This window comes from Furipterus horrens, unplaced genomic scaffold (genome assembly GCF_987537825.1).
Source record: "Furipterus horrens unplaced genomic scaffold, mFurHor1.1.pri manual_scaffold_9, whole genome shotgun sequence".
Classification (NCBI taxonomy): domain Eukaryota; kingdom Metazoa; phylum Chordata; class Mammalia; order Chiroptera; family Furipteridae; genus Furipterus; species Furipterus horrens.
Window position 1 is genome coordinate 9,801,763 of NW_028327179.1, and position 23,370 is coordinate 9,825,132.

At 42.9% G+C, this 23,370-nt stretch overlaps 1 protein-coding gene and 1 long non-coding RNA gene across 5 annotated transcripts in view; one reads left to right on the top strand and one right to left on the bottom strand.

Annotated features, from left to right (window-relative positions):
• Positions 1-10,009, bottom strand: part of ZNRF2 (zinc and ring finger 2) — a 68,984-nt gene extending 58,975 nt beyond the window's left edge. Inside the window, exon 1 of the mRNA XM_090287058.1 lies at positions 8,803-10,009. Within this exon, the coding sequence (XP_090143184.1) occupies positions 8,803-9,274 (472 nt within the window). The 5' untranslated portion in view covers positions 9,275-10,009. The remainder of the gene's footprint in view (positions 1-8,802) is intronic.
• On the top strand, positions 8,380-22,618 carry LOC150001262 (uncharacterized). 4 transcript variants are annotated; one of them, XR_016513001.1, is made up of 4 exons: positions 17,858-18,138; positions 19,218-19,396; positions 20,855-20,992; positions 21,865-22,618. It is a non-coding gene; the product is annotated as an uncharacterized LOC150001262 (long non-coding RNA). The 4 variants fall into 4 exon arrangements; XR_016513000.1 differs by lacking the exon at positions 17,858-18,138 and adding an exon at positions 8,380-8,585 and having other exon boundaries at positions 20,855-22,618; XR_016513002.1 differs by lacking the exon at positions 17,858-18,138 and adding an exon at positions 17,765-17,836 and having other exon boundaries at positions 20,855-22,618.
• The last annotated feature ends 752 nt before the right edge of the window (positions 22,619-23,370 follow it).

Below are 23,370 nucleotides of genomic sequence, written 5' to 3' on the forward strand. Positions count from 1 at the left end.
TATAATTGTCCCCATTTGTACAGTCCACATTCTACCAATTTTCTTTGGCTCAAAATTCAGTTTACATATATTTTCTTTATGCAGATAAAAAATATCACTTCTTTCTAGGGCATTACGTTTTTATATATGATTTAAGCAAACAATAATTTGGTGATCAGTAATCTTGTTATCAAACACATTTTGAAAAAGAGTGAATATTTTACAAAGTTTTTTTGCCATGAGACTAACACTAAATGTGCTATAAAACTTAATTCAGACCTGGTGGGGTAACTCGGTTGGAGCAACCTATGGGAAGCCAGGGTGCTTGGTGGTGGCAAATGTAGCTCAGCCCCAGAGTGGAAAACCACTGGGAGCGTGGTGCCATGCAGGACCCACTCCACACACCGGTTTTCCTGCGGGGGACCAGGCCTACATTTCTATAATAGCTAAAAAGCTTGCTTTCTTCTAAAGGACCCCCTCATCCTGGGCTGAGAACAACAGATGTTCAGCATGTAACCTTGAACCAGTCTCTTGGAGCCTATTCTGGGCCAAGGTCTAAGAACAGGATGTGGCTAGACAAGTTACCCTTATCATCCATGCATGTGTAACATTCTTTTCTCTAATATGTAAAAGTAATAATCATATAAGGCAATGACTGGCACTATGATTCACAATTTTCTTGGATGTAATCCACCTAAGAAATCAATAAAAGCCTGTTCAGGCAGGAGCAAACTGCGCTTTCTCCTCTAGAAAGTGGCCAGTTCTGTCCCCTCTTCTCCACAGGATTCTTGCAGTCGCTGTGCATTTATTCCCTCATCTACAATGCCATGGACTCCGCTGGTCAGAGGTTTGCGACAGCGACCTCCTCTACATCAAAAGGTTTGCAGGTTTGATCCCCAGTCAAGGTGCATGCCTAGGTTGTGGGTTCGATCACCAGTTGGGGCACAGATGGGAGGCAACCGAATGATGTTCTTCCTTCTTCTCTCTCTCCCTTCCCAACCCACCCCCTCCCTCTCTCTCAAATCAATAAATACATCCTTGGGTGAGGTTTAAAAAAAACAATTCAAATATTCAGGGGAGACTCTCAGAAATGGAAGGCACACACACACAAAAAATAGCTAAAGCTAAAATTTTGTATTATTTTTGCAAAATCTGAGAAGTTGAGAAGAGGAAAGTGCTTGGTCTTCTTGAAGAGGGAGAGGATGCGGTGTGGAAGAGGAGTCTCGGATGCTTTTATTTTCGATAGAGAGATTCAAATGTTAGCTTTGGTAAATTACTTTAATCTTCATAATACTGCAAAGCAAGTATTCTTCTTATTCTGATTTTAGAGATGAGAAAGCTAAAGCGTAAGGTACAGAGAGGTTCAGTAACTTGCTTAAGGCTGCATGACATGAATGGACTCAACCCAGGAAGCCTGACGGAAGACCCATGTTCCTCCCCATGTTAGCAGAGTGCAGCCTGCACACACAGAGCATTCCATCTCCTTTGCTTCAGTGATTGATCTATGTACAGGCACAGGACTAATATCGGGCAGAGTCCTTCTGCTGGAGGTGGAGTAAACCACCCCCTTCGGGCCTCTCAGATCACAGGTAGATGAAGTAGCAGTGAGCCTGCAGGCCACCAGCTCAGAAAAGGCCTGTACTCAATAGAAGGGGATAGAACTAGGTAAGACGCAGGAGACCAGGCAGCAGGCGTGGGTGTGGGCGTGGGCGTGGGCATGCACATACCCAGAATTGCTACATTTCAGCTCCAGGAACCCTGGTTCCTCCACTTGTCCCTTCAATTCCGTGAGCTACCCTTGGGTCCTTTCTAATAATATGAGACGATACACTGTTTGTTCACTTAGGGCTATTTTGAGCTGGGTTTCTATCATTTGCAACTGAAACACTCTTTAACATTCTCTGGCCACAATGAAATACTACTAGTTAACACTAGAAATAACAAAAGAACAAACAGTAAACTTACCACCTTCAAATGTTAAAACCAACTTAAAAGAATAAAAGAAAAAAAGAAATTAAGAAGCTAGGGGGAAAAAAATTCACTTTACAAATGAGAAAGAAACTAAACAATAACAGCAGAGCTAATGAAATAAAAATAATAAAATCAGTAAATTTATTATTCAAACCAAGAGCTGGCTCTTTGAAACAAACTACATTCCTACAAAAATTAGGATACACAAAATGATCAGAATATTAAATTCAAATGATGGAATGTACTTATTCTTCTTTGATATACTAATTTCTTTATTGTTAAAAAAAAGAACAGCACTAAATAGAATGATTCTGACAGACAGTACTCAGATGCAACTACCACAGAAGCAGAGATACGCGCCTTATTTCTCCAACAGTGCTTGTCAAAGTAGTTCTAAGTAAATATGTACTGAGTGACTTTTGGAAGACTGGGAAGTCATTTTAAAAATCATGTTCTACAAAAATTTAATATGAAGAAGAAACTGATGAAGTGGAAAGAGCATGTTATCAAAGAATATGTAACCCATGGATCAAAAAGGAACCACAAAATAAATCAAAAGATATATTTAACGGAATGTTAACAAAAAAAAAAAGAAAGAAAGAAAGAAAACTTCAAAATTTGTGGAATTTAGCTAATGCAATTTTTGGAGGAAACTCTGTAGCTTTAAAATCTTATATTGGAACATCAAAAATGTATAAAATCAAAAGGATGTATAGAATGAATGTCCCAAAATTTCCATCTAAAACAAACGTGTGTGTGAAAGAAAGTATACACACAAGTAGGGCAAAAGGAGGTTTACGGTTTACATTTATGAGTATGTGAACAGTTCATTCTTATATTATTTATCATTATATTGTTTTCCAAAGAACAACTGTAAAGCTACTACTGCCTTACCCTATATATCTATATCTATATAAAGCAGACATTATCATTTTATTCTGGTAATTTCTGATGGTCAGATTACTAGTGATTTTCAATTATGTGTTTTATTGTATTTTAATTTTCTCTAATGAACACACATTTCTATAATAAAAAATTTTTAACAAATTATTTTCCTTGTGCTTCCATTCTAATTGCTGGCCTCCTATCCTGCCTATCTCTTAGAGTTCTTGCCCCCCAGAATTTCATACTTGCTCCTCAATTTATATCCATCCTTTAGTAATCTTATCCACTTTTTGGCTTCACTTATAGTATGCAAAATGACAATTTCTCAATTTCTTATAATGTCCTACTGCTTAAAGGATGCTTCTAGATGGAAATCTTATGGCCACTCCAAGTTTAACAGGCCTAAAACAATTCATCATTATTTCTGAGACTTGTCCTTTCCTTCTTTATTGTTCATAATGGTTAATGACATCACTATGCACCCAGGTTTGCAATCCTATCAACTCTACTTGAGAAATCTCAATCAAATCCAACTTTTCCTCTCCCTCACCAATGCCAAAATTTCAATTCAGGCACCCACCAACTATACTCTAAAGAAGTCCTGGCTCATCTCTCTCTCTGCTACCACTCTCCCGTCCTAAGGTGCAATTTAATCATGTTGTATTCAGCTTCCAAGGCTGAGCCCTGAGCTACTCCGGAAGGTTACCCTCCACATAAACTATGAATGTAATGGTGCCCTCTGGCCTGATCACGGTACTTGCCCTCCTTCAAAACTGGGTTAGGTTAAACACACTTAGAACACGATGAAATTCTTCAACAACTGGTCCAAACCTATTTTTCTAGCTCTGTGTTCTCATCATTCCTCCTTGTTCCCTACAATCCAGACAGATACATGTAACTTTTTAGTGCACCCCATCAAAATCTGAGGTGTTTGTGCGTGCTTCGAGTCTGTGGCGTCCTCCCTACCGAAACTCCTAAATGCCTCTAAACATTTTAAATGTTACCTTCCTCTGTGAAGTATTCCTTGCCCTAGAAAAAGATACCTACAAAGCATGAAGAGTCCTATTATAGCACTTGCTACAGTGTATGACAGTCTCAGCTGAGAGCTGAGCAAGAACGGGAAGCCCCAAGTCTGTACTCCTAACACCACAACGCCCAGCCCCAGAAGGCGCTGCTTACTAAAGCAACACTTATTACATACATTATTACTTTTTCAAAGTAAGGAAAAACAGTTTAAAGTTACAACAGTTGCACTTTTACTGGTCAACCTAAGTCTATAATCAATGTGGCAGGCAGACTTAAGGTTACCCACGCTGATCCCTGACTCCTGATATTTATACTTTTCTGCCTTGAGTGTGAACAGGACCCGTGATTTGCTTCTAACCAATGGGCTGTATGTGATCACATGTACATATTCACATAAGAGTGCAACACCAGCCCACCCTGCTGGCTTTGAGGCCATCTGTCCTGAGCTTAATCACCATGCGGAAATGAATTCTGCCAACAACCTGAGGGAGGAAGGGAGCTTGGAAGCAGACCCTATCCCCACCGAATCTCTGGATAACAACCCAGCTACCCCAGGGAAGCTGCACCCAGACTTCTGACCGATAACCTGTGAGACAATAAATACGTGCTGTTTTAGGAAAGTACATTTGTAGTAATTTGTTAATAAGCAGCACACAAACTAACACAACCTGAATCTAAAGTTATTTCTGAACCTTTTGTTCACACAAAGGATATGTTTTCCCCAACTTCTAAACAGTTAAATTAGCAGAAAAACAACTTAATTCATTCGTTAATACCAGCCAAGTACACGCAAAGTTAAAACATTTAGAAAGTACTTTGCATGTAAGCAGTTCCTATACTCTCTTTTAACCCATTTGCTAAGATACTCAATTGTACACATGCCCAGTATATGAAGTCAGTGTTACATTAAGGCAATTCTCCTTACAGACACAAGATAAGTAACAAATATTAAAATGCTGGTATCTAATTAATGGTATTAGGAACCAGAAAATAAATAGGAACCTACTTACTGGTTACCAGGCAAAACAATCCAACCGGAGGGGCTGGAGGCCTTGCTGGAGACGCTCCCTGTGGGTAACGCAGCAGAGCTCTCACGGCTCAGCGGCCAGCAAGGCGGCAGAAGTCCTGAGGGCAGGCGGCTCCCCCATCAGACATGCCCAGTGCAACAGACCCCTCCAGCCCACCATCCACCTTGCAGTCAAGAGAACTTTCAAAACATTCCCAAAGTAGAAAACCCCATGACAGAGACCACGCTTTAGCATGAAAAGCATAAGACACAAGGTAACTCCTAGAGTTTCAAGTATATGGGATTACAAGTGAGAAACAACACCCGTGTTCTTGTTTTGGGGGGTGTAACAGGAGTTGGGGTTAGAAGTGTCATTTGCTTCTGTCACACCCCTCAAACGTCTTCAGTTGAATAAAAGAACATTCAGGAGTAGGAAGTACTCACAATAAACCTACATCTGTCTTGAAGACTAAGAGAAATAAATCTTCCTAGAAATACAGATTTTATTTAACATACTCAGTTTTAAGAGATAACTCACACCCCCTTCAATATAAGGAAGCATGTTTCTTAAGTAACAGGAGGCACCTGAATGAATTACAATCAGCCTACCGAAGTAGGCAGGGGCACACCACACCCAAACCAACGCAGGCCAATCAGGAGGAGGTCAAAAGCAATCCAGTACCACCGGTTAATTGTCTAAATTAATTCACTCTACATCTTCACTCCCAGACTCATGGTTATTTCATGAAGTCCACATAATTTCTCTAGATATACTCTCCAATCAATGGTATAATTTTATAGTCCAATTTACCTCCCCCATCCTTGCTGGATCATTAATAGATTGGATCATTACCACCCATAATAATCACTTCTACGAACATTAACAACTTGACAGTGGAAAAAATGCAGGCATAAAATAAAGCCAAGAAAATCCTTAAGAACTGTTTTAAAACAAAAGTGATGGACAAGAGAAGGCTTTTGTTCACTTTAATAGTATTAAACTCCACAGCCTGAAAATAACAAAACAAAAAAGTCCTACCTCACCTAAAAACTCCTCCCGTATGTATAATTATATTCTGTTATACAACAACTCAGTTCTAGGAAACTTCTGTAAATTGAAACATCTGGATTAAGTACCTCTCTACTGGTTCTCTCTAGAGAAAATTAAATAAGAGTGCACACAGCCAAAATACAACTATGTCTACGAGAGAGCAAAACAAAACAACACAGAAACCTCATTCAATTTGGTAATTCATTATGATGGAACTAGTAACAATTCACTGTGCTAGATTCCTAAATGGAAAAAAAAAAAGTGGTTTTGGATTAGGTTTTTCTTTTCTATAAATTACATGACAGTCCATGAGAGAATGATAATTTTGAAACTTATTAGTACCCTATTTTCTTATTAGGAGATATTATTAATACAAACTTATCAATTAAAATAATTTTACAAAATTACAGTAATAAATTTCCACTAATTTAGAAATATTCAGATGGAGTTACTTTATATATGCCCCAACATTTGTACAACTTATAACTGAATAAACATATTAACACTATAATATATACTAAAATATTAAACCAATGTGAAGTATATTCAAGTCTAATTCTAAAATAATTAGAATCGTTATCTGAGTCCCTAAATCTTGGGATGATGAGAAGCGTGCTTCCATTAAGTTTCCCTGATAAACCCATCCACTGAAAGAGGTGACAATCTCATTAAAGCACATGTCACTAGAATGATGCGTTTTCACATGTGTATTCTATCTTCCTGTCTCAACTAGGATTTAAGGTACAAGCACGTTGATCTATTCCCATCACATAATAGGAACAGGTAATTTCCCTGATCCTCTTCTAGCCTTTCTCAAACTGGGGTTCCTCATCTGAGCCACTGGACAAAGATTATTCAAATTTTCCAAAATCCTTCTAAAGGCATAGGGAAAAAAGTTAATTGCATATAATAGATACCTTAGAACATCAGGGCTCAAGTCTCTACAGAGCTCTGGTCCAGAAAGAGACTGCCCCAAGTCCCTCAGTGTCACTGTTCTGCTACTAGGCCCCAAGTACCCCAATCCCAAAAGTACTAACAGAACTAAGCGCACAAATCTAGGAACTTAGGTAAGAGATCCAATGCTTTAGGTCTCTAACTTTCACCAATATGCTAATTTGCTAAGTTACTATAAACGAATAGCATGGGTGTCAACTATTTGTCCTCTGTTCTGAATGAAATTGTATTTATTTTAAGAAAATAAAACTATATAGACTGTTTGTTAAAGAGTCTCAGCCCTTAAAAAAAGAACAAAGACAGTAATCAATATATTAAAGATATAAGAACCATTAATTTGACAGGCCTTTTCCTATTTCCCCTTCTTTAGCAAGCTTTTAAACATAACTATCTTTTGATGATCATCACTGCTAACTGTAACTTTTCATTTCAAAAGATAAATATTTTTAAAAACAAGTTTTTTATTATTGCACTTATCTCCCATTTTGTTATTCTTCGATGTGGTGACTTAGTACCTGTAACTGTTAATTATAATCAAGTCACAGGAAGGTGAACACTAGAGCTTTTTCTCAAACACCAAAGTTTTTTTTTTTTTAATGGCCCAATTTTAAGAAATTTTTATTTACATAGCAAAAGTACTTTATAAAAAGTAATTAAAGTAAGGTAAAGAGTTCTATAGTGAATATGCAAAGCAGTACTAAGATGGAAAAAACTAAACATGACATTCCCATTTTTAATTTATGCTAACATGAAGGCTGATAGTACAGAACATCAACACAGATAAATTACATTATTGAACATCCTACATTACCAACTTCCTATGCAAATGTGTCACGTTTATAAACACTGAGTAGAAGGGGCACAAAGATGGAGGGGATGGTGTGTGCTGCTTATCCGGCCTCACCTGTGAATGCATGTTATATCACGATGCACAATGCAATGACACGGAAGTGTTTCTCTTCTACAGTCAGTACCTCTAAACAGATTCAACTTTATTTTTTTTCCCCCATGAACTTGGAAGAGAGGGGTATCTTGATTCACCTACTCTTACTGTTTCGAGGGTAGAGAAGATCACTAGAAAACCTAACTAAAGAAGTCAAGTTCATTTTCCTCAAATCAAGTGCATAAAAGCACATCATTGCGCTACTAACAATTTCCCTTCCTCACAAGTTGCTTTTTCTGGACTCAAGTCAACACTGCTTTTCGAAAGCGCCTGGGCGTTCAACTGCACCTTGTGGGAAGAGTTGTGATAACTACTGGTTCCTCTCCTTCAACTGTTTCCAATTTTTTAAAACGCTGCCCAAATTAAGCAGGACTCACATTAACCATTATCTAAAATAGCAGTTTACTGGGGTTAAAACACACTTCCCATTAATGCATTCATCCAATTCAATGTGCGTAGCAGGTGGAACTACTATTTGCACAGACTTAAGAATGAAGAGTTACATATTAACAACCAGTCCAAAGGAGATCGCTCCTTCCCGTCTCCAATACTCATGTTTACTCGAGACCCTCCGACTTCGGGCCTTTAAAATCCGCTCACCACTCACTCGAGTCCCAAGACAGAACCACATTTAGCAACGGGTCTTCTGACTTCCTGATACTAAAAGCCACAAGCACCAGAGCTGCTGCGTCGGTTTGTTTTAAAACAATATTTGCTCTTTCACCTCGCGGGGAAAACAAGGGCTTTCTGTCCCAGGGAGCCGCTACGAGGTAAGGGTGCACATGTTTAAACAAACACACACTGGGGTCTGGCTGCAGCGGCGTCCCGGGGGTTAAGTGGCGATTTTCCTTCCGGGAGGGGAGGCTGAGCCGGGCAGCGTGGCCAAGCCCGGGCGCTCAGGCTGAAGGAGAAAAGGAGAAGGGTAAAAATAAATGCAGCCGCGGCCCACGTGCCGCCCGTGGGAGCCAGGGATCGAGGGGGCCGTACCTCCAAACAAGTGCGGCGAGAGGTGAGCTGGTAAGGAGCCGATCACCAGGCGCGGCCCGCCCGGGCCCCCGCCGGACGGCCGGTCCCTGCCGCCGCCGCCACCGCCACCACCGCCGCCGCCGCCGCCGTCCTCCGGGCTGCTGTGCACCGAGTCCTGCGAGCCGTACTGGCCGCTGCTGCTGTTGGGGATGCTGAAGGAGGGCTGCGCGGCCCGGGCCCCCGACGCCACGGTCCCCACGGCTCCGCCGAGGGAGCGGCTGCGAGGGGCCGCCGAGGCCGCCGCGGCTCCGCCCGAGGAGCTAGGCTGGTGCGCCCCGGGCACCTGAGCAGGAAACCTCCCAGCGGCCGCGGCCCGCGCCCCGCCGCCCGCGGTCCCATTGGCCCCTCCGCTGCTGCTGGAAGGTAAATCCGAGCCCGAGTACGCGCGGGTGCGGCCGTTAGCAGCGGCCGGGCCGCTCTGCTTGGCGCCCATGTCCGCCCTGCCCCGGGCCGGGCCCACGCGCAGCACCCGGAGCGCCGGGAGGGCGGGAGATAGCGCGGGAGCGAGGGGGCAGGGCCGAGGCGCCGCAGCCAGCCAAGGGGGAAGCCCGCACGTCCAGGGCTGCCGCCCGGAGCCCCGAGGGGCGGTCAACACCCGGCGCGCTCTTCTTCTGGGGGGCGGGGGGCGCGGGAGGCGTGGAGAGGCGAACGGGAGCGAGGTCCGGGCTCCGGCGGGCGCCGATCGCTGGGCTCGGCGGGAGGGGCGGCTCAGGTGGCCGTACGGCTGCCGCTGGTTTCGGTTCTGCTGCGCCGCGACGGGCTGCTGCTGCTCTCTGCCGCCGCCGCCGCCGCGCTCTGCGCCCCGGGCCTCGGCACCGCCTCCTCCCGGGCAGCCGCTGCTACCGCCGCCATCCTCCGGCTCCCACGGCGGCCCGCGGGTGAGTGGGAGGCGCCCGCCCAGACTCCGCCGAGGCTACCTTCCTTCCTCCCCGAGCCACCCGGCAGTTAACGGAGAAAAAGGAAAAAAGGGTGGCACGTGAGGGGAGGACAGGGGAGGGGAGGGGAGAAGTGCCCGCGCTTCCCGGCAACCGCCGCCGCGCTGCCCCCGCAGAGGAGGGGCGGGGGGCGGTCTAGCCCACGAAGGTGGGGGTGTTCGGGAGGAGAGGAGGTTGCCCGGCTCTGGCACCGGAAGGCCGAGGAGCAGCGTTGCTCTAGGGTGAGCCCGGGCCCGAGTGTTTGGGTCGCGCGCGGTGACCCCGCCCCCGCCCCTCGTGCTGCCCAGCGGATTGGCTCCCGCAACCTGGCCCCGCCTCCCCGGGCCGTAGTCTTCCCGCCCCGGTCCCGCCTCACCAAGGTTCCGCCGTGTGGTAGGTGCAGTCTCCCGCGGACTCGGTGATAGACGGGTGGCTGGTCCCGCCCTCCTCCAGGGCGCGCCCAGTCCTCCACCGTGGGGCCCACACCGATTGGAGGGACTTATCCCCTCCGGGCACCAACCAAAAGGCGGCACCTCCTCCCACACGTGGCCGTCGGACGCAGTTTGTCCCTTTCACCTTTTCCCGACTGGAAAAGGCTGTATCCTGTATCTCGGTTTGGATGTGAGTTAAATTCCTTGTCGGTTACCTAAGCTAAATATTAAATCTTAGTAACGTTTTACAATAAAAATTGACATATGAAAAATTTCTAGTGAGAGTTATTAAGCCATCAAAATGTAAAAAAAAAACAAACCCTGATTTATGTATGTGTATGAGTGTGGACCAGCTAAATTCTATTTGCTTTAAATTGTGTTTCTAGAAACACTGTCTAACACAACTCTTAATTCAGACATTTAGATCAGTGATCCTCAAAATCCGTCGTCGTCGGCAGCCGTCCGTCTCGAGAGACGATGGTGTAGCTTCTTAAGAGTATCTGCACCGCGAGAATGGTTGTGCAGTCCAACTCGGGAGTGACACGGTATATGTCTCCTCCAGTGTTGAATCGACATCTTGCGATGACGCTGGAGTGTCCTCTCCAGTGAAGCTGAAGCTACAGAGCCTGGGCAGGGTGATATGGAGGGTCTGCTGTTGCCCATGCAGCAGACCCCCCCTCTTCGCAGCTGAAGGGTCCAAGGGAAAGACGGAGTCAATACAGCTTGGCTTCAGGTGCGCCGCAGGAGTTGCCGGTGTTGACTACAACGTCAAACCGCCTTAGGGACTCTGGCTCCGGATTTTCTGTCGGGGTTTACTCCCTTAGCCTTTCCCCTGAAGAGGTATGCCGCAAGGCAGCGGAGGTTTTTTGGAGTCAGAGTTTTCCTTCTCTGGATCCTCAAAATACAGTTCCCAAATCATCAGTATCTGCATTGCCAAGGAACTGGTCAGAAAGGCAGATTTTCCGGCCCCACCCACACCCAAATCAACAGTGCTTGAACAAGTCATCTAAGAGATTCTGATGCACACTAATGTTTGAGAACCACAGATCTAGGTAATAATCACTGGTTAGTTTCAAAATACAATACCATGTTAAGACGTGGCCATCATTTTGATTCAATGCCCTCTTCACGTAGATGTCCCCCATCACCCCACTCCCGACCCATTGTTACAGACTGGCTTCAATATTCTCACTTGGTGCTGTGTTAATCTCTCCTTTACAACACTGATGATGTTATTATATTATTATTACTATTCATCTTGCCTGTAACTTAATAATCTGGTCCATGATAGGCCTCACATCTGTATCCCCCAGCATCTACCCCAGGCCTGGCACCTGTGACAATATAATAAATGATCTGTGAGCGAATAAATATTTCTACTTAAATAATTGTTTCTTGAAGGTCACACTTGACCTTATCTTGTCCTTATCCTTAACATCTCTTCCGTGGTAGATGCCCCTTCCATTTCCACTCTGGGTAGGCCTGTTTGTTTTTTCCCCCATGAGGATTCTGGAATTCTAAAACTTGGGTCTGCAAAGTTCTTTCCTTGGCCCTCTTCGCTCTACCCTCAGTCTCTCTTCAAACAGGAATCCCATTAAGCTGTCAGTATATTTTATAGTCAGCCAACAGTTCTGACTTCATTTCAAATTTGCAGCTTCTTTATTATACCATACCAGTTCTTTTAAAAACTAGAAGGGCTGCTTCTCCCACATCGGTACATACAGGTGCACACACACACATAACACTGAAATGGGTGAGCTCATGCTGGTGCTTCATGGCATGCACTTCCTCTTCTATTCCATTTCACTTTTGTGAAATGGTGGTCGCTGCCCACTGGATTGGCTTTTTGCAGTTTGACAGCTTAAATCAGTGCTTTGCAAACGTTAGTGCACAAAAAGAATCATACGGACACCTTGTTAAAACAAACGGACGGGCCCCATCTCAGTGATGCTCATTCCATAGATCAGTATTGGGCTTGAGAATTGTCATTCTAACAAGCAGCCCAATGATGCTGATGCCACCAGACCTCGGGCCCCACTTGGAGAAGCACTGGTCTAAATGACACTTTCCTGTACATAATCAGAGCTGCTGTTTTGATATGCCAGTCACTCTTCAAGAAACCAGAGCCCCGGCTCTTTAAAATTTCTAATATTTGAAGTGTTTTCATAGGCTCTATTTTTTTCCCTCCTTACATTATCCAACGATGATATTTTGACCAATGATTTTTTGGGTTCAAAATGAGATTGTATTGTTAAAGCTCTTTATGTTGACAAACTTGGGGGCCAGAAATGCACACGGAAACAGATAAGCTAGTTGTGGGCTTGTTGACTGATTGTTTTGCTATTATCTGGTCTGAATTTCAGTTGGGGTGAGTCTCCCCCCTTTGACATTTATTCGTGTGTATGTGAGGGGGTGCACGTGCATGCATGCGCTTCTCTTTTCTTTCTTGACCACTCTTTTAGGGCTGTGCTGGATCAGACCTTTGATATGTGGGACAACAGATATGCACAGGGCAGAAGACCCCTGGCACCTACCCTTTCAGTTGGACCCGGAGCTCTCTTGCAGCCAGTCACAGCCCTACTCTTCACTGAAAGTCTCTGCATTCCGCGTTTCTCTACAAGATGGCCATGGCTTTGCCTTCTATTCTATTCTATTGTAAGTGCTATACACTTTTCCAAACTATAGGTCTACATATATAATTACCTATCATTAAATAGGCCTTTTTCCTATTATTATATTTCATTTTTTAAAGAAAGAAATGGACCATCTAAACATTAAAGTTTATCTTAACACATCCTACAGAAAACACTGGTTAGGATTGTAGTAGTAATTAGAAATTTATATCTTAAATTCTAAAACTAAAGTTAGTTTAGAGGAATGCTTAAGAATCACATTATTGGTAATTTTTCAGGAAATATCAATAATTTATATAATGTATGTAATAGACTTTTATTGTTCTGTCATGAGTAAGCCAAATTCATCCTTCCCTTTATGCTCATTGATTCTTTAATCAATCATACCTATCTCCCAAAGGATGGAACCAATTGTGACAAGATTGTAAGTGGGTGAGCTCAGGCCGGGGTTAGGCCCTGGCTCTGTCTAGCACTGGCTGTGGGACTTAGAGCAAGCCACTTAACCTGGTCAGACCTGTTTCCTCTGTAAAATGCAGATGATCTTAAGAACAGTCCCACAGAGCAGGTGAGTCTCCAAAGACCCAGTCTCTATTTGAAAATACTTTGAAATGTGTTAATAGAGACACAGATTTGTATCTCAACGTTATTATCCCTAGCAGGTTGTAATTATTTGTACATTACCTCTGGCAGTTTGTGAATTGTGCAGTTTAATATATACTGGTACTCGCTGGAATTGATTTTATCACTTTGTGTAATTTTGATTCATTACTCACACTTAAGGACTTATTGTTAATAATTATTTAGCAGTAATTTGCTAATAAGTATGTACATCACTAATCTTGATGACAATATGACATGTCATGATGACAAACCTACATGTTTCCACCATGGGATAGACATAGGTATATATACATATATATGAAATTTAATTGTCATTAAGAGACCGGGGACTAGCTATTTGAAATCTCTAATATTTAAAGCTTTTAAAAATTTTCTCTTGATTAAAAAGGGTAGTTAAGGAACACTATAAACACTGAAGAAAAAATTGAGGAAGATACAGATAAATGGAAATATATATCATCTTCATGGATTGGAAGAATTAACAACATTAAAATGTCCATACTACCCAAAGCAATTTATAGATACAAAAGAGTTCCTATTAAAATATCAATGGCATATTTCACAGATCTAGAACGAATACTCCAAAAATTCATATGGAACAAAAAAAAAAAAAGAGAGAGAGAGAGAGACCCCAAATAGCTTCGAGAATACCTAGAAAGAAGAATGAAGTTAGAGAGATCATAATACCTGATATTCAACTATACTACAAGGCCACTGTGATCAAGACAGTCTTGTACTGGCAATAAGAACGGACACAGAGCTCAATGGAACAGAATAGAGAACCAAGAAATAAATCCAAGTCTCTATGGTCAATTAATATTTGACAAAGGGCGCATGAGCATACAATGGGGGTAAAAATAGCTTTTTCAATAAATGTTGTTGGGAGAACTGGACTGGTACATGCAAAAAATCAAAATCAAAATCAAACTATACCACCAACTTATACCATACACCAGAATAAATTCAAAATTGATAAAGGACTTAAATATATGTTGTGATATGATTAAAGTCCTAGCAGAAAACATAGGCAGGGAAATTTCAGATATCCCATGTAGCTATATTTTTGCTGATATATCCCCTAGGGTAAGGGAAATAAAGGGAAAATAAACAAAGTTTACTATATCAAATTAAAAACTTTCTGCACAGCTAAAGAAACCATCATCAAAATGAAAAGGGAACCAATTATATGGGAGAACAAATTTGCCAATGATACACAGGACAAGGGTTTACTCTCTAAAATATATAAAGAACTCATATGACTCAACACCAGGAAAATAAACAACCCAATTAAAAAATGGGCAAAGGACCTGAATAGACACTTCTCCAAGGAGGACATACAGAGGGTCCATAGACATATACAAAAATGCTGAACATCACTAGCCATCAGAGAGATGAAAATTAAAACCACAATGAGATACATTTCATAGTTGTCAGAAAGGCCATCATTAATAAATCAGCAAACAAGTGCTGGCGAGGATGTGGAGAAAAGGGAACCCTAGTGCACTGTTGGTGGGAATGCAGACTGGTGCAGCCACTGTGGAAAACAGTATGGAATTTCCTCAAAAAATTAAAAATGGAACTGCCTTTTGACCCAGTGATTTCACTACTGGGAATATACCCTAAGAATCCTGAAACACCAATTCAAAAAGTTATGCACCCCTATGTCCATAGCAGCATTGTTTACAATAACCAAGTGTTGGAAACAGCCTAAGTGCCCATCAGTAGATGAGTGGATCAAAAAACTGTGGTACATTTACACAATGGGGTACTATGCAGCAGAAAGAAGAAAGGACGTCCTACCCTTTGCGACAGCACATGGATGAACCTGAAGGCTATTATGCAAAGTGAAATAAGCCAGTCAGCAAAAGACAAATACCATGTGATCTCACTTATAACTGGAATCTAACAAACAAAATAAACTAATGAGAAAAATAGAACCAGAGACATAGAAACATGAAACAGACTGATAGCTGCAAGGGGGGAGGAAAAAAGAGGGGAATGATAAAAGGAAGGGGGAGGGATTTGTCAAAGAACATGTATGAATGATCTATGGAAAACAAGAGGGCACTGACCGTGGGATAGAGGGGGGGCGCTGGGTGGAGGGGAGCAAACGGGAGAAAAGTTGGGACAACTGTAATAGAATAAACAATAAAAAATAAAATTATAGAATTATTTTACAAAAGGTAGTTAAGTTCCACATTCACTAAGGAGTCTTTGGGGTTTTGAATAGGATTATATGTGTAGGGAAAATATTTTATATTAATCAGTTGGTGACTAGGTCCCTAAACTATGTCAGACATAGAATCTGGAGTCAGTTTCCTTTCTGAAAACAGCTGGAGACGCAATGTCAGCACCTGCTAATAAAAATAACTTAATTCTTGCTTATCAGAAAGGTATGGAGTATTAATAAGAGCTGAAACATTTATATTATGCTCTATTCTCAATCTGCTTTGACTTGCAGACAATAGTTTTTGAAAATCTTTAAAAGCCTTTATTTTAAAATCTTTAAAAGCCCTTAATACAAAAACAAAACAAAACAAAAAAACCCCACAACCCATGATGCTTTTCATTAATTATGAAGAAATCTCTTGGATTCCACACATAGTGGAATAAAGGAATCCTGGATCTTTATTAGGGTCATACTACTGAAGAGACATAAAATTTAGTGGAAAGTTGCGGGGTCGGTACTGAGGGGATTTTCCCAGAATACAGAAGTGAATCGCTTGTTGGGGTGGGGGGGGGGGTGGGGGAGAAATCACTCACTGCTACATAATATTGGGTTGACCAAAACTTTCATTTTTTGTTTTTGTTTTTTTGTAAGATGATTGTAGTAGCACTTCGTGGCCTTGAACCTCATTTGAAACAAATTTGTTAGATTGTATTGTGACAGCTATCATATCAGCATGTATTTTTTAAGAAGTATCAAAATTGGTGAATTTTTGGGTAACTTTTAAAATTGAAGATAGAAGAAAATACACGACATTTTTGGCATATTATGCTCTATTCAAGAAAGATTGAAACACTAAAAGAGATTTGTGCAGTGTACGGAGAAGGTGCTGTGACTCATCGAACGTGTCATAAGTGATTTGCAAAGTTTTGTGCTGGAGATTTCTCACTGGATGATGCTTCATGGTCGGGTAGACCGTTGAAGTTGATAGTGATCAAATCGAAACATTAATTGAGAACAATCAATGTTATACCACATGGGAGACTGCCGATAAAATATCTAAATCAATAAAGTATTGGTGAAAATGAAAAACCCCTCTTTTATTTTATGGAAAAAACTAAATGGACTTTTGGCCACATACGTATGCCCCTCCCCGCTTCCTGTCAACTCGTTTAAATTACCGTGGTTACACATGAATGATTAAAAAGTATTATAAGACATTTTCCCTGACCACCTCCTCCCCCAAATCTTATGAAAAGCCCCAATTAAAGCACGCCCCTTATTTTAGGCCTCGACTGCATAAACCTCCCAAGTGCAGGAAGTCTGTCTCTGTTTAATTTCTAACTCTATAAAGTGTCTGCTTCCAGAGTCCCAAGACAATTTGCACACAGGACGCATTCAGTAGCTGCTGTGGAACGCGAGGGGCAGCGATGACCATACATGTCCTGAATTACTGCTTACTCTCCAGGTTGTCAGTACCACACTCAGCCTGTGTTTCATTTCAAATGTGCTGTTATCAACACTTTTCAGCCAGGACAGTTCAGTTCAGTTCAGTTCCTTAGGGGGCCAGTTCCCTTCCCTCCTTGATATGCGCCCCCAGGTGAGGCCAGGTTGGAAATGGCTCGCCCCTAACTGCAGGACTACCTTTCCCTGGCAACAAGAGAGGACTGAGCCAAAGGAGCTACTGTTCAACTTACTCCGCCCTCTGTTTCCCAGAAGCTAGCTGGGCGCTGGCTGCATTCTAGGGAAACGGGTCTAAACCCAGTAGGTTTCAGAACACAGCCCTGAACTGGGTCATCCTCCATGCACGGAAACGTCAGGACACCGCGGGACCCACGCTGGAGGTGTTTTCCTTCCTTAAACAAAAGATAAGCGAGCCTTTGTAATGTGCCGGGTCCCGTGCTTAGTGCTTAGCTCTCGGGATACAAAGTTAAACCAAACAGGGTCCCTGCCTTCCAAAACCTAGTAGCCTATAGTCAAGGGACGTGGATATAAATAATGAGACAATTAAAATGCAGTGTGGTGTTGCATGCTCCAGCCCGGGGCAAGGTTGGGGGCTGGGTGCCGGACAGACACATTCCCAGAAGTGACGGGGAGCTGAGCGTTGAGAAAGTTGGCCTAGGCAGCCACGTTCCAGGCCGAGGGAGCAGGAAGCAAGGGAGAGTTCCGAGCATTTGCAGAACTGCAAGCCGTTCATTAGAGCTGGAATGAAGGGCGGGCGGCGACAAGGTGAGGCAGGTAACCTGGAAAAGTAGGTTGAGGCAGAGCCCAGCTGGCTTGGTGCGCGGCGCTAAGAGGTTGGAACGGATCCAGAAGGCAAAAGGGAACCACTTTCATAAACAGGAAGTTGAGAAGGTTCACAGGCAGTATTTTGGAAAATTTATTGGAAGGAGGGAGAAAGCACAGTAAAGTAGAAGACGAGGGGGCTGATGTAGGGCAGATTCAAAAGCTAGTGAGGCAGTACCCTCCACAGGTCTTGGAGACCCGTTGGATGTTGTCATTAGCCAAGGATAAACACTCAAGGGTAACAGGTAAGCTTGCTGGTCCCTCGTGGCACTGGGTAGGAAAGATCAAGTTTGAGGAGTGGGGAAAAGAGTTCAGCTTTCCTAGGCAGAACGAAACCAGCTGTTAGGTGTGGCAGGGCGCGGGGCGGAGTTCTGTTGGCTTCAGGCATCCAGGCGATGTTCAGTTTGCGTGCAGGTAGAAACAGGTCGCCCGCGCCAGCTGTGTCGGAGCACTGGGTTTCGTTCTGCACAGTGCCTCTCCGTGCTCGAACCGTGCCTCCTGCTGTGTGTGTGCGTGTGTCTTCATTGGTGCTGTTCCTAAAACAGACATCCTGAAAGTGGGGAGGCACAGGGGGCGGCAGAGTTAGTGCTGGGCAGAGAGAGTCATTGGAGGGCAACCAAATTCTCATGCTGGGTGTGGCAAATTCATTCTTCTCCATTGTTAACATGGCATGAGCGAAGGAAATCTAGGCCTTGTTGTTTTCCAACACAGTCTACTATATAAACAACATCTTTCTATTATACTGAATTAGCCTGTGAGAAAGCTCACTGCCTCCAAAATTGCGTCATATATTCTTTTTAAAATAATGACGGCGATAGGCAGGAAAATGCCCACCTAAAGATGGCCACGCCCTCACCCCTGGAACCTGTGATTAAGTCACTTTACATGGCACGAGGGACTTTGCAGACATAGATTAGGGGTTTTGAGATTAGGAGATTGTGCTGGATTTTTTGAGGGGGCCCAATGCCCAGTAATTACAAATTTGCTTATGAGTGAGAGAGTGAGGAGGAGAAGCAGAGGCAGAGCCGTGAAGTGTGAGAAAGAGTCACTTAGCTATCGCTGGCTTTGCAGACAGGAGGAAACCACGAGCCAAGGAATGCCGGTAGCTTCTGGAAGCTAGAAAGGCAAGGACATGGGTGTTTCTTGACAGCCTCTGGGAGGAACACAGCCCTGCCGGCATCTTTATTTTGGCCTAGTGAGACCCGTTTCTGATTTCTGACCTCTAGAACTGTAAGATCATCAATTTGTGTTGTTTTAAGCAATTAAGTCCCTGGTGATTGGTTACAGCAGCAATAGAAAACTAATATACTGACTATTCTTTAAGATTTCAGATCCTCCTGGTTACAAGCTGTCTCAGAAACAAAATGAAACAAAACCAGTACGCGTAGCCATAAAACCCTTATGTGGCTAACCACATATTTTTTTCTTCTCCTCTGGCCCACTCTGAAGCCGGCAACACGGGACGCCATGATTTCTTGCAGGTGGACTCTGAAGGTAACTGAGGTAACATTCTCCTTTCAAAAGACTCCAAGTGCCGGCAGAGACTTCCCATTACCTGCCCCTAAAGAGCACTGTGTGCCACCTCCCCAGCGCAAGCACTGAGGTTAGAAAGTCGTGAGACTGAGAAGAGCTGGCTTTGGTTCAGGGTTTCTGTGTTCTAAAAGAACTCTGGAGGGTCAGCATCCATAAGGAGATCATCTATTTAGTCAAATTACGGTTCTGAAATAGCCCTGTGTTTGCCAGGACCTGCTGAAGGACCTGGGCGAGGCTGTCTGGGGCACCCCCTGCAGAGAGCAAGGCCACACTGACATCTAGTGATACAAAACCGCACTGACAAAGGCTCCAAAGCTGCAGCAGTCTGCATGGATGGGCTCCTCCTTTTTGATGCCCCTACCCCCGTGCTGCGTGTCACTCCCCCCACAAGGGAGGCTCAAGCCTCAGTGCAGACCCGGTGACTTCAGCGGACCCCGTGCGGCCTTGGCTGGTCATGTTACTTTATGCTTGTGTGCACCTGTGCAAAGTTTAACCATTGAAGAGTCTTGCTGCCTGATGTTTTCTAAAATGGTGGTTTCTGCACATTTTAAAGCTAAAGATTGTACTTCTAAAGCCTTTCTTTTGCTCCTGGTGGCTAGACACTTGAATGCCAAATGAGTTTTAGAGCATTTATATTTTTTATATTGTTCACAGAACAATCGCTGTGGCTGTGATGTCCTGGGGAAGGAATAACTGGCACCAGGGATGGACCAGGTGCCGCAGATCCTCGCCCTTCTGTGGCCCTAGAATTTGACCTGCGTCCCATTCGCACCAACCATGATGCCTAAAGCACAGAAAAAAAAAAAAATGGCAAAGAAAGCCCTTCCATCTTTCCCTTTTTCTCCTACGCACATGGTGAAAATAAGTCGACAGAGATAAGATTTCTATTTCCTTCATGAATGCCCTTCTATTTCCCTCTTTTTCTCCTATGCACATGGTGAAAATAAGTCGACAGAGATAAGATTTCTATTTCCTTCCCGAATGGGGACAAAATTAGAAGCAAGACTGGATTTTGGAGGCTGTTGCAGTACCCGGGTGAAAAATGACGAGAGGGTTGCGCAATCATGTGAATGTACTTAATGCCACTAAGCTGTACACTTAATTCTTACAATGGTAAATGTCATGTTATGTATATTATGCCACAACACAAAAAATTACAAGAGGCTGACCTGCAGGAGTAACAGTAGGACTAGAAGAAGATTCCGGAGGTCTCTTATCAAATAATTGGATGCAGATACATTTTCATATCATTCTCATGGGCAAAATATTCAGATTAAGAGCCAATGAACAAATATGAAACTCTTGAATACCCATGCCAAAAACACTCTTCCAACCTTCTCATCAAAACAAGCAGATCTAAAGATACTCAGATTTTACCTCGAAGTGTGTTTTTCTCTGTACATTTAGAACGTTTTCTTTTATGACAAGTTTCAAGGAAATCATACAGATGGAGGAGAAAATAAAATATGCTGCACTAAAAGCACATGAAGTTTGTAAAGAAAGGGGAATCAAAACAGCCCACGAGGCTCGCCTTCTTCAGTTGTGACTGTCGGAACTATGAGCGAGGTAAAAACATTGCCAGAATTCAGTGGCTTCTGTGAGTGGGGCACAAAAGGAAAGGATCAGTAGGAAGGCGCTTCAGACATGACGTGTGCAAACAGCCGATTCATAGGTTTTGGTAATGATGATTTATTATTTTTTTAGAATTTGTAATCTGTTGAAAGAGTGATTCATTGAACTCCCAGGGAGGAATTAAAAGGACTCTGTAATTTCTTCAGTAAAACATAACATTTCAATTAAGTGTTCAGACATACATCCATATGGTTCTTCCAGTAAAACTTTTAACAGATGGCTTACTAATAATAAGTTTGCTCTGTTCCTTTATCCACCCCCCCAACCAAGAATTGAGTAAAGAAATGAAAAATATTGTCAAGACCAAGATTAATGAGGTGCATGACAGCTACAATTAGAATTTCAATTTAATACAGCGGGATTTTTTTTTTCTACTGAATTAACGTTATTTGATAATAGCTCAGGAGTTTCAATCACAAACGAGTTTCTTCTGGAGTTCACAAAGACCTAAAAAGGCACAACTTAAAAAAACAAAATTTAAGCCCCATCAAGCAGAAAATTTACCCAGCTCAATACACAGGGCCTTGGAGAAACAAGAGTTCTGGAAGCCAGGCCATCTCCTCTAGGATTTCTGTAAACTTGGTCATCCTCCAGGGGAAAACCATGTCTGTTATTGTACCTTCAGTTCACAATATTGCAATGACAGTGACCCACAGCCAAACTTGAAATGGCGATGGCTTGATAATTTGAATAACGGAACTGTCTTGTTTTTTCTATTTAGTGAAATCAAGCTAATGGCTTTTGTATAATTTCCCAAACTGGTTAATGAATGTTTTATGCTTTAAAACAATTATCTTTCTTATCAGGCAACATATAAAGAATCCAGATTTCCTCGTGTGAAGAGTGAACAGCCTCAGGAAGGAGTTTATATCTGTTGGAACCATAATTCCAGGCACGAATCTGCAGACCAACGCCAGTCTGGGATGGAGTGTTCACAGTAAAATAAGAAAAATTAGGACAATGTGGTCATTGCTTTTTTATCTATCAAAAGCTAAATGTTAATAGTATGATGATACCTCAAAAAAATTAAGCACAGAATTACCATATGATCCAGCAACCCCACCTCTGATATGCACCCAAGAGAATTGAAAGCAGTGACTTAAACAGATATCTGTACACCCAGAGGAGCATTATTCACAACAGCCAAAAAGTGAAAGCAACGTGTGTCTGTGAACAGGTGAACGGGTAAACAGAATGTGGTCTGTACATACAATGGAACATGAATCAGACTCAACAAGGAAGGAAATTCTGACTTGCTAAAGTATGGATGAATCTCGAAGACATTATGCTAACTGAAATAAGCCAGTCACAGAAAGACAAACATTGTACAATTCTATTTGTATGAGGGACCTAGAGAACTCAAATTAACCGAGACAGGAAGTAGAGTGGTGGTTGCCAGGGGCGGGGGAAGAGGGAACTGGTGAGTTGTGGCTAAGGGGCATTGGGTTTCAGTTTTCCCAAGGTGTAAAGAGTTCTGGAGGTCTGTTGCACACCAACTGAATGTAACGAACACTACTGAAAACCTGAGAAATGGTTAAGATAATAAATTTTATGTATAGTTACCAGAATTAAAAGTTTCTTTGTCTTAAAACTAAATGTATTCAATTTATATGACTTTCCTTTAGTTTAAGGTTATGTCCTTTCAACCCTTTTGATAGGTTTGGGGAGATTTGTTTCTTTGTTGGTTTCTTTGTAGTTCTGTTAGTTTTGTTATTTGAGACAATGAAATATTGACACCCAGCTCTCGATTCCAAAACTCATTTTGAAATTTTCTTGGCCTCTGAAACCTAAAAGTGGTGAGCTATTGCTTGAGAGATCAGTGGTTCTCTCCTTTGATTGTTCTGCCTGGAGGGGTAGGATACACCCGCATCAACCAGAGCAACGGGGCTTATTGTCAGCAGCAATTTTGGCCTTGAAGGGAGTAGGCTGCGTAGCAGAATGGCTGGGAGTCCTGTATACTAGACAAAGATATAAAAGTTTCTAAAAGGGACCTCCCCCCCTCCCAGGTGATAGTGACCCCTCCCCAAACCTAGCGAAACTGAGAATTCCTGCCTCATAGTACTGATAGAGCTAGAAAGGGCCTGGGCACCTCATTTATTAAGTCCCCATGCTGCCTTCTCCACAGGGCTGTGCCTTAGCCTTCTAGCAAATGGGTGGGACTTCTGGGGAAGGGACATCCTTCTGAAATATCCAACGACCAATGCCACAGGAAGGCGTCCTTTATTTCTCACACCAATCCTTCACCTGGAACTCGAACATATTTTTCTTTTCTCTTCCAGGCCAAGTCATTTAGTTATTCTGGGTTATTGTTT